At 41.0% G+C, this 12,256-nt stretch overlaps 1 protein-coding gene across 7 annotated transcripts in view; it reads left to right on the forward strand.

The window, feature by feature from the left end:
• Positions 1-12,052, forward strand: part of PRIMPOL (primase and DNA directed polymerase) — a 192,628-nt gene extending 180,576 nt beyond the window's left edge. For all 7 annotated transcript variants that reach the window (XM_073578332.1, XM_073578318.1, XM_073578350.1 and 4 more), the window contains 3 exons: positions 548-630; positions 10,218-10,264; positions 10,655-12,052. In XM_073578332.1, the coding sequence (XP_073434433.1) occupies positions 548-630; positions 10,218-10,264; positions 10,655-10,966 (442 nt within the window). In that variant the 3' untranslated portion in view covers positions 10,967-12,052. The remainder of the gene's footprint in view (positions 1-547; positions 631-10,217; positions 10,265-10,654) is intronic.
• The last annotated feature ends 204 nt before the right edge of the window (positions 12,053-12,256 follow it).

Raw genomic sequence — 12,256 nt, forward strand, 5'->3', positions numbered from 1 at the left:
CGGTGTACAGTACCCTTTTAGTCTATGTAAATCGAAAAACGCAGTGCCCACGGTGCGGAATTTTCCGCGCGGATTTAAATCCGCAGCATGTCAATTCTTTGTGCGGATTCCGCAGCAGTTTGGTATCTGCTCCATGACAGGTGTCAAACCGCAGGGGAAAACCGCAGGCTAATCCGCAATAAATCCGCGTGGAAAATTCCGCAGCAGAATCCGCAACGTGTGCACACACCCTTAATGGTTTAGCAACGTTTGTCTCCAACATACCGCCTCATAAAGACCTGAGTGGTTCATGCTGCTCTTGAAGAATTGGTGTCTTAAAAACACATCTCCAATCAAAGTGTAGCAGCCTCTACTGGCTGTTGCAGGCAACTGCAACACAGCTGTTATCAAAAAGAACAGACAGTGCTGCTAGTCTTTCAATGAAGTTGCATTTAGCAGCGCTGTACGAAGTGTTCACATCCTGAGTCTGAGCCACTATGAGTTGTCCGTATGTCCGGACAAATGTCGGATTTGTTTCAATTTCTCACTGTACCAATTTTATTTCCAGGTTACTAGTAGATTTGAAGAGAGAAATATGGTATCAAAAATGCTATGACCCAGTATGCAGAGCACAAAACTTTAAGTCAAAGCGTAAGTAACTTTATTGCAGTGTTGAGTTTCAGTCCAAATTAAAAGCAATATAGTATAATTTCATGTATTTCATGTAAGAAAGATTTATCATTGTGGTCATTGTTTTCATAAAACCTCAACAAGAAAATATAGATTCATGAAAGAAACACGTCTATGGCATTGGATTTTTGCTACAAATGTTTTTCATGACATCCTGATGTCAATCAGCACAATAAACAACTACTATTTTTTTGCTTTTTTTCTAAAATGGACCTTTTTGTTTTTTAATTGGATAGCAAAGAGCAAAATATTGTTCTCTTCTAACAGAAAGTTACAGAACCCAAGCTGAAAGTTTGCCGCAATTTTAACAGAGCCTTACTGCACCCATCATCATGTATCAAATGCTTTCAGACCTTTCCATGGTTAGAACATTCACAGCACATGTTGCAATCTGGAAGTTCCAAATATGCGACGGAATAAAGCAATAATAAATATTGTCAATATTGGTGATAATAAACTCACAATGTATTGTAATTTAATGGGGAAGTCCAGTCAAAATATATTGACTATCTAGCCATAGGATTTAGATCTGAGGAGGTCCAACACCCGGCACCCTGAAAAATCAGTGGTTGCGAACTCCAGCGGTGGATGGATATTAACAAATTAAATGGAGCTGCAGAGTGGTGGATGTTGAACCCCCACTGATCTAATATTGATGACCTGTCCTAGTGATAGGTTATCAATATACAGCTAGGGCCAGAAATATTTGGAAAGTGACCAAATCTTTATGATTTGGGCTCTGTGTGCCACTATTTTTGATTGATTTAAAGTGAAACAATGGAGATGTAATTGAGGTGTATACCTCTCATATAATGAAAGGTTGGAAACGTTGGGCTTGTTTAGCTTAGGAAAAAGACTCCTCAGAGGAGATCTCATTTATATGTATAAATATATGTGTGGCCATTACAAAACACTGGCACATGACTTATTCCCTACAAAGACCATACTGATTACTAGGGGGCACTCATTATGGGTGGAAGAAAAGTGATTCCGACAACTAAACAGAAAAGGGTTCTTTACAGTTAGAGCAGTCAGACTGTGGAAGAGCATATACAAACAAGGAGAAAAAAAGAGTGATCGAATCCAAGCTATATTTAGAAAATATCACAATCTTTATTATTACAAATGCAGACAATAATTAAAAATAGCAAAATTGCAAATAACAAATGGACACCAAAAGTCAGGAAGGAAAAGCAAAAGGGGATAAAAATAGCCTAATGCACCAATATCCTACGCCAGGCAAGTGTCTACATAGCACAAATATCATGTATGGCCCACACCAGTGCCCAAATGAATTATAAATAAAGCCATAATAGGTTTGGGAGAGAGATCCCTCAGGGCTGGCTGGTCAACATGGAATAAGGCAGTGTATGCCAATGGCGGCATGCCATTCCGTAAAGTGCATAAATTGCGTCATAAAGGCGCAAAAATTGTAAAAAGGGAAGGCTTGCCAGGTGGTGCACAGGTACCCCAGACTGTAGGGCGATCCCCGACACGTGTTTTGCGCTAAAACAGCGCTTCCTGAGATCAACTGAAGGACCTTTTATATCCATGGTAAGTCACATGTATCGTCATGTGACTTATGTGAGCCAATCAGAGCGGCCGTGGCGGCGCATGCACTGTGTCACCGCCAGGTCCTGAGCCATGCAGACAGGTGTCCAGCATCAGAGCGCACGTGCGGGAAGGTGAACCTCCGCGCCTGCGTCCGAGGCTGTAAGGACATCGACTCCATGGGGAGGACATCTGGGGTACATAGATCACATGCACGTAGCCGATGAATCAGATCGCCAATATACTAAAAAATCCTGGTGCATAAGATAGCAAAATTGCATATATAGACAAACATAAAATAAACCAACATACAAAATACAAATCAGGTGCACAGCTAAAGCCGTATGGTCTAGTGGAGAACAGCAGCACAATATAAATAAATAAATAAATATATATATATATATATATATATATATATATATATATATATATATATATATATATATACTCAAAATGTCCCCAATATACCCACAACACAGTTATAAAGGAATTATCCAATTATCCATCCATCCCACTTCCTTTTTTGACTGATGGATAACTCCTTTATAACTGTGTTGTCTTAAGCATGTGAAATGCTGCTCGGTGGGGTTGAGATGTGGCGATTGACTCGGCCATTTCAGAATATTCCCTTGCTCCTTGCCTTAAAAAATACTCCTGTGTTGCTTTCGCAGTATATTTTGGGTTATTGTTCATCTGTACCGTGAAGCGTTGTCCAATAAACTTTGCTGCATTTGGTTGATTCTGAGCAGAAAGTATCACCCTGTCCACTCTACAGAATCCGTCCGGCTGCTTCTGTCTTCAGTCACATCATCAATAAACACTAGTGACCCAGAGACTTTGGAAGCTATGCATGTGCATGCCATCACACTGTCTCCACCATGTTTTGCAGAGGACGTTTCTTTGCTTTGATTCATGAGCCGTTCCAAACCTTCTCCATACTTTCTTCTTCCTATCCTCCTGGTACAGTTGATCTTAGTTTCACCAGTCTAAAGAATGTTTTTCTAGAACTGGACTGGCTTTAGATGATTTTTGGCAAAATCTAATCTGGTCTTTCATTTTTAAGGCTGATTAATGGTTTGCACCTTGTGGGGAACCCTCTGTATTTGCTCTCATGATGTCTTCTGTGTATGGTGGACTTAAGGCCCCGTTACACATAACGATGTCCCAGCGATCCCACCAACGATCCGACATGGATGGGATCGCTGGGACATCGTTAGGCTGATCGCTGGTTAGCTGTCACATAGACAGCCCCTCCAGCGATCAGGACCAGCGAGCAAGCTGGTTTCGAATGTAAACATCGGGTATCCAGGAGCCGCGCCACTTGGATACCATCAGTTTACCTTGGAAACCAGCGTGTACGCCGGTTTTCAAGGAAAACAGTGGGTATCCAGGAGCCGCGGCTCCTGGATACCCGATGTTTACATTAGAAACCAGCGTTGCTGATCGGTGGTCTCTCGCTGCCACACGCAGTGATGCGTGCTGGCCAGCGGGAGACCAGCGATCGAAAAATGGGCCAGGATGATCGAGCACGATCAGCGATACCGGGCAGGGGGGCCAGTCGCTGATCCGTCACACACAGCGATCTCGCTGGCGAGATCGCTGTGGCGTCACAAAATCAGCGATCTCGCTAGCCTTTAGATAATGAAACGCCTATTTCATGGAGAGAGTTCTTCACTTGGGTGGATATTGTGAAGGAGTTTTGTTCACTATGGAAAGGATTCCGAGATCATCCACCACTGTTGGCCATCCAGGCCTTTTTGAGATCCCAAGCTCATGAGTGCACTTTTTTTTCTGTAGAATTTGCCAAACTGTTGATTTGGCCACTCCTAACATTTCTGCCATCTCTCTGGTGGTTGTCTTTTTTTCAGACTAATACTGGTCTATTTCTCTTCCATTGAGCGCTCCTTTAACTGCATGTTGTGGGTTTTCAGCAACAGCTTCCAAATGGAAATGCCTCACCTGGAATCAGCTTCGGACCTTTTACCTGCTTAATTGATGATGGATTAATGAGGGAAAAGCCCTTGGAGCCGATTATACCCTCAAATTAAAGCTGAGAATCTGCACTCTAAGCCCATCTTGAATATATTTTGGTAAACAGCTAAAATGCCAAAACTGTTGTCATTGTCCAAATATTTCTGGACCTACAGTGCCTACAAGTAGTATTCAACCCCCTGCAGATTTAGCAGGTTTGATAAGATGCAAATAAGTTAGAGCCTTCAAACTTCACACAAGAGCAGGATTTATTAACAGATGCATAAATCTTACAAACCAAAAAGTTATGTTGCTCAGTTAAATTTTAATAAATTTTAAACATACAAGTGTGGGTCAATTATTATTCAACCCCTAGGTTTAATATTTTGTGGAATAACCCTTGTTTGCAATTACACCTAATAATCGTCTTTTATAAGACCTGATCAGGCCGGCACAGGTCTCTGGAGTTATCTTGGCCCACTCCTCCATGCAGATCTTCTCCAAGCTATCTAGGTTCTTTGGGTGTCTCATGTGGACTTTAATCTTGAGCTCCTTCCACAAGTTTTCAATTGGGTTAAGGTCAGGAGACTGACTAGGCCACTCCAACACCTTGATTTTTTGCCTCTTGAACCAGGCCTTGGTTTTCTTGGCTGTGTGCTTTGGGTCGTTGTATTGTTGAAAGATGAAATGACGACCCATCTTAAGATCCTTGATGGAGGAGCGGAGGTTCTTGGCCAAAATCTCCAGGTAGGCCGTGCTATCCATCTTCCCATGGATGTGGACCAGATGGCCAGGCCCCTTGGCTGAGAAACAGCCCCACAGCATGATGCTGCCACCACCATGCTTGACTGTAGGGATGGTATTCTTGGGGTCGTATGCAGTGCCATCCAGTCTCCAAACGTCACGTGTGTGGTTGGCACCAAAGATCTCGATCTTGGTCTCATCAGACCAGAGAACCTTGAACCAGTCTGTCTCAGAGTCCTCCAAGTGATCATGAGCAAACTGTAGACGAGCCTTGACATGACGCTTTGAAAGTAAAGGTACCTTACGGGCTCGTCTGGAACGGAGACCATTGCGGTGGAGTACGTTACTTATGGTATTGACTGAAACCAATGTCCCCACTGCCATGAGATCTTCCCGGAGCTCCTTCCTTGTTGTCCTTGGGTTAGCCTTGACTCTTCGGACAAGCCTGGCCTCAGCACGGGAGGAAACTTTCAAAGGCTGTCTAGGCCGTGGAAGGCTAACAGTAGTTCCATAAGCCTTCCACTTCCGGATGATGCTCCCAACAGTAGAGACAGGTAGGCCCAACTCCTTGGAAAGGGTTTTGTACCCCTTGCCAGCCTTGTGACCCTCCACGATCTTGTCTCTGATGGCCTTGGAATGCTCCTTTGTCTTTCCCATGTTGACCATGTATGAGTGCTGTTCACAAGTTTGGGGAGGGTCTTAAATAGTCAGAAAAGGCTGGAAAAAGAGATAATTAATCCAATCATGTGAAGCTCATTGTTCTTTGTGCCTGAAATACTTCTTAATACTTTAGGGGAACCAAACAGAATTCTGGTGGTTTGAGGGGTTGAATAATAAATGACCCTCTGAATAAACTTTTCACAATTTAAAAAAAAAATAAACAAAGAAATAACATTCTTTTTTGCTGCAGTGTATTTCACACTTCCAGGCTGATCTACAGTCCAAATGTCACAATGCCAAGTTAATTCCGAATGTGTAAACCTGCTAAATCTGCAGGGGGTTGAATACTACTTGTAGGCACTGTAACTGTTCTTGGGACAGACAACTCCTCTGAGGTTTTAATGCTAAATAAATGAGAGAAAACTAAAAAGTAAGGAAAAAAAACAAACCATGAAGTCAGCTCACCACTGTGTAAACGCCTCATTAGACAGCAGGCACTCAGCACGGTTCCGTTGAAGCAAACATGAGTAACAACAGGAGGGAAGATCTTGACGAAGACTGCAAAGTCAAAACGCGTTGATCTGACAACAATGTGTTTTTTTGCCTGACAATTTTGTGCCATCCATGTTTTAAAATAATGGATTAAAAGTTATTTTTTAGACTGCTACTTTCTCTCTGGATCCTTCCCTCCTGTTAAAACTAAAAAGTAGTTATTACACCTTTACCTATTGTACTTGTTTTTTCTGGTGAAGATTATTGTAATTGAAAAGTGATCCACAACAATCCGTATCCATTGTAAAGGAAGGTTTAATTGTGTGTTGTTTTTAGCTTTTGTTTTTTGTTTTTGTTTTTGGTTCTGTCACTGAAAAGGTTATATTTCCCAAGTACAAACTCAGTAAATGTGTGCATAATATATTGTAACCAAAATAAAATCACAGTATTGAAGTTATCCCACCACTCATGAAAACAGGGTCCCAATTTCCAAGTTTTTAAGTAGAATTTCACCGTATATGGGCAAGTTCTGCATTATACAAAGTATTGGACTGACTGAGTCAGCAAAGTGCTGCATTGCTGACTTCTTAAGTCCAGTAGACTATGAATAGAATGTCATCTTGTGTGTACGCGTGAGTGTCACTCTATTCATATCAGGAACACAGCAGGAATGGAATATATAGCGGGTGCAACTGCATCGAGGCCCAGAGGGAGGGGGGCCCTGACTGGCTCACTGGAAGCTGCTGAGGATCCCAGTAGTCCCCGAAACCAGTCAGAAAAGCTCCCCTACAGCTCTGCAATAAGCTCATCTTCTCCCCTGAGTGAGAGGGCGAGGGAAAAGATGACTGGGACTCCGTGCTCAGGAGAGGATGGAGTCTGCAGCCAATGATAACAGACCTGCAGTGTAAGAGGGCTGAGTGGTCAGCAGGAAGATGGAGGTCCTCCAGCTCCACATACAGTCCACACAGGACACAGCAGAAGATGAAGCACAAGACACAAAGTCCAGGGGGTCTTCTGCAATTTATTAGAAAACAGAGGTAATGTGCTGTGCTGCTTCTACTGTATATACAGTATGTGTTTATGAGCATGTGTCTATATACAGTAATATGTTTGCCTCTGTGTAAATATAGTATGTATGCCTGTTTACATGTTTATGCGCCTATGTGTATATGGTATGCGTATATATATGTATGTGCCTGGCTACACTGTATATATGGTACAGTTGTGGCCAAAAGTGTTGACACCCCTGCAATGTTGTCAGATAATACTCAGTTTCTTCCTGAAAATGATTGCAAACACAAATTCTTTGGTATTATTATCTTCATTTAATTTGTCTTAAAAAGCACAAAAGATAATGAAGCAAAACATTGATCATTTCGCACAAAACTCCAAAAATGGGCCAGACAAAAGTATTAGCACCCTCAGCCTAATACTTGGTTGCACAACCTTTAGCCAAAATAACTGCGACCAACCGCTTCCGGTAACCATCAATGAGTTTCTTACAATGCTCTGCTGGAATTTTAGACCATTCTTCTTTGGCAAACTGCTCCAGGTCCCTGATATTAGAAAGGTGCCTTCTCCAAGCTGCCATTTTTAGATCTCTCCACAGGTGTTCTATGGGATTCAGGTCTGGACTCATTGCTGGCCACCTTAGAAGTCTCCAGTGCTTTCTCTCAAACCATTTTCTAGTGCTTTTTGAAGTGTGTTTTGGGTCATTGTCCTGCTGGAAGACCCATGACCTCTGAGGGAGACCCAGCTTTCTCACACTGGGCCCTACATTATGCTGCAAAATTTGTTGGTAGTCTTCTGACTTCATAATGCCATGCACACGGTCAAGCAGTCCAGTGCCAGAGGCAGCAAAGCAACCCCAAAACATCAGGGAACCTCCGCCATGTTTGACTGTAGGGACCGTGTTTTTTTTCTTTGAATGCCTTTTTTTTTTCTCCTGTAAACTCTGTTGATGCCTTTGCCCAAAAAGCTCTACTTTTGTCTCATCTGACCAGAGAACATTCTTCCAAAACGTTTTAGGCTTTTTCAGGTAAGTTTTGGCAAACTCCAGCCTGGCTTTTTTATGTCTCGGGGTAAGAAGTGGGGTCTTCCTGGGTCTCCTACCATACAGTCCCTTTTCATTCAGACGCCGACGGATAGTATGGGTTGATACTGTTGTACCCTCGGACTGCAGGGCAGCTTGAACTTGTTTGGATGTTAGTCGAGGTTCTTTATCCAACATCCGCACAATCTTGCGTTGAAATCTCTTGTCAATTTTTCTTTTCCGTCCACATCTAGGGAGGTTAGCCACAGTGCCATGGGCTTTAAACTTCTTGATGACACTGCGCACGGTAGACACAGGAACATTCAGGTCTTTGGAGATGGACTTGTAGCCTTGAGATTGCTCATGCTTCCTCACAATTTGGTTTCTCAAGTCCTCAGACAGTTCTTTGGTCTTCTTTCTTTTCTCCATGCTCAATGTGGTACACACAAGGACACAGGACAGAGGTTGAGTCAACTTTAATCCGTGTCAACTGGCTGCAAGTGTGATTTAGTTATTGCCAACACCTGTTAGGTGCCACAAGTAAGTTACAGGTGCTGTTAATTACACAAATTAGAGAAGCATCACATGATTTTTCGAACAGCGCCAATACTTTTGTCCACCCTCTTTTTTATGTTTGGTGTGGAATTATATCCAATTTGGCTTTAGGACAATTCTTTTTGTGTTTTTTCATTTAAGACAAATTAAATGAAAATAATAATACCAAAGAATTTGTGTTTGCAATCATTTTCAGGAAGAAACTGAGTATTATCTGACAAAATTGCAGGGGTGTCAATACTTTTGGCCACAACTGTATGTGTGTATGTATGTGCTTGTATATCTGATGTTTCTGCCTGTATAAGGGGGGAAAATAAGTATTTAATACACTTCCAATTTTTTATTAAAAACTAACAGGTCTGTGAGAGCCAGAATTCTTGCTGGTTGGTAAGTGATGAAATCCTTATTTCATGCAATAAAATGCAATTTATTTATGTAAAAATCATACAATGCGATTTTTGTGTTTTTTATTTTTAGATTCAGTCTCTCACAAGTGAAGTGTACCTACAATAAAAATTAGAGATCTCTCCATTCTTTGTAGGTGGGAAAACTTGCAAAATCGACGGTGTATCAAATACTTATTTTCCCCACTTTATATGGTGTGTGTATGTGCCCGTGACAAATATTCTTACAGTGTGATTGACTTGTTCATGAAGTAGTTTATGCAGTAATTGTTGAGCACATGTTGTATGTGTTTGTACTTGTCTGATGTATGGGTTCATTGTGTGATGTGTGCGCTGCGCTCGTGTGATGTTTATATGTGCACTTTATGAGAGGTGTGTGCTGTGCTTGTGTAACATATTGAATGTGTGTGCATTGTAGTTTTTACTTGTTTTTTTGTTTGTGTCAAATAATGTCACTTAAGTGGTATCCTGATTTAATTATTTTAATGCCCTACAACTTATGCTCTGGAAGGATAAAATCAGGGATTCTCCTCCTCCTCCTCTGGGCCAGCAATTTCTTTTTGCTACTGCACTTGTCTTTGATTTCCGTGATGGCATGACTAAAACACATGAGTATTGGAGCTAATCACTGAGCTCAGCAGTCATGCCAAGGTAGATGGCACAAGCTGCTGAGCCCTGAGATTGGCTAAAGTGGTCATCTGTGACATTACCACTGCAACCTGTAAGCATAAATGGAGCAGCAGCTGAGAGATACCACTGGAGCAGGTGAAAATTAGGAAGTTTATCTTCATTATTTTTTCCCCAGTGCAAGCTGATGAGCACAAAAAAAATGAAAATGGAAGACCCCTTTAATAGATGGGGGGCCATATACAATTCTTGCACAGGGACCCTTTGCTCTGTCTTTCCTTGGAACAGAGGACTCCATTCTTCTGATCAGTAGGACTCCTTACCCCATGTTCAGTCACTCATTTACCTTATCTGAGGATAGACAAGAAATGTTTATTTTGGGACACCACCTATATATACTGCATATACAGCACGTGGGCTGAGTTTCTCTACTGAATGGCTATTCATACATGCTTTTCTTGCACTTTTAAATTCATTAAGTTTTGTATGATTTTAGTTCCTTTTCTTTGCAGTTTTTCCTCTGCCTTCAGAAGTGTGTCTTCCATATATACTGAAGGAGGTTAGTATTATATACTGTCTGCTTCTTTACATTTTCATCCCTGGAAAAAGAATCTCTCCTGTTTGGTCATTCCACATCTTCATGTTTAGCAGAGTTTAGGGAAACATTTTATAAATAGTATATTTTGGGAAGAAGAGTCTTGAAAAATGCTTTTTTTTCTTCACAGAATGGACAATTACTTAGAAAGTTTTCCGTAAACCATGAATGTCCATAGAGTAACGGCAATCTTTAATAATTTTACTGTAGTGGATAGCTTTTTACTTGTGTCCAGTGGTTTCTTCAGTAGGTGTGTGTATATTTAGATAAATATTATTCTTTTGTTATACAATATAATAGGGAAATTAACTGAAATACTGTATATTAGAAAATAATACAACACCTGTCTGATAGGAGGAAGAAGAAGGCTCTCTTACTTGGAATGAAAATGGTAACATTACAGAAATCAAACAAGATCTCCTACTTGCAGAGGAGCCGGCTGTAGGCAGATCCATGCAGTTCCTTATGGAGGATGACGTTACAACCGGTGATACAGCCTGGGAATGCTGCATTGATGATGCCTCAATTGTAGAGGCTGCTGAAGATGCAGAACTAGTGGATGCGGCAGATCGTAGCCTGGAAAACTGGAGTGTGGAGGAAACCGATATACCAGATGAACTTTTATTACAAGCAGTCGATGCACATTGTACATATGATAAAACATGACCAACTATTTTTTTTGGAGTGTTGCATAGATGGAGCTTGGCCATAGTGAGGTACAGGATAGTGTTATAACTGAGAAGTATTGTTCGCCAATCACAATTTTTATATACTTCGATGAAATGCACTATGAAATCGGCTGGCTGTAGGTACAACTCAAGAAAAATGTTGTTGTTTTTTTTAAATATACACAGTATATTTTACAGATGGAAAATATTTCTATATAGGCAGGGTATTGTGCAAACAGTATAACGTGAAACCTTGTTGTAAAGGTGCAACGTTACGTTCCAGGAAGTGGTAATATACTGTTCCGCACTGCTACGAGTGAATATTTTTTTCTACACAAAACTTTTCACAAGTTGACCATACATGGATCCTATAACTAATAAGAATGGGACTATGTTGCATTCACAAATCTACCTCCCGGCATGGTGTAGTGTTTATACTTCCTGAGTAAAGGGAGTCTGTCAGCACAGAATGACTGTTCAAACCTAGGTGTGGCAAAACATATAAGTGCACCTTCCCACCCACTGGTTTTCCATCTGTTTCATTTCTGTCAATGATAGAAGAGTTGGGTTGGGATAGAGAGAAAATTTGTAGATTGAAAAGTTTACTGAACTGTTTGGTCATCCCATTTACTTGGTTTGAACAGTAATTTTGTGCTGATAGACTCCCTTTTAGTCTTTGGTCGGTTGAAATAAAAAGTTCATTGGCTGATTGGAGCTGTAAGCATCCTCTCCTACCAGCACTCTCCTAGATGTAACATAGGCTGCTTTGTCGTCAGCACTTGGACAAAAATGAGACTGTTCCACCAGTAAGCTTCAAGCCCCACCATTGAACTTTTTATTGTGTCTGGACATGCCCTTTAAGTGAAGGTATGCTTAAAAGAAAATATTAGTAGGAAAATGTATTGTGCAATCCAATGAAACCTTCATATAAGGTAAGGAATATGTACAGGTCAAGATAAGTGATTACCATACAATCGAAGGGAACCCAACTGATTACTAGGATGGGGGTCTTAAGCCAATTTACCCTGATGAAAAATGTGACTCTGACCAAAATATGTATGATCAATAAAGCCCCTGAAGTGCTCCGCTGACTTGAGTTTACTGATAGGGATGTTGGCTATACGCAGTAAGTAGTCTATTTCTTAAATAGATGCAACAAAACAATTTATCAACAGAATTGTTGCCAAAGCACAATAATAAATGTTCTAAGGTTGGTTTCACATATCATTTTTCTTTTGTATAGATAAACAGACGGATTTCTATGAGTCCTTGGGATAAGATTTCCATT

The sequence above is a fragment of the Dendrobates tinctorius genome, unplaced genomic scaffold (genome assembly GCF_039654945.1).
Source record: "Dendrobates tinctorius isolate UK_male_01 unplaced genomic scaffold, ASM3965494v1 ptg000008l, whole genome shotgun sequence".
NCBI classification, from domain to species: domain Eukaryota; kingdom Metazoa; phylum Chordata; class Amphibia; order Anura; family Dendrobatidae; genus Dendrobates; species Dendrobates tinctorius.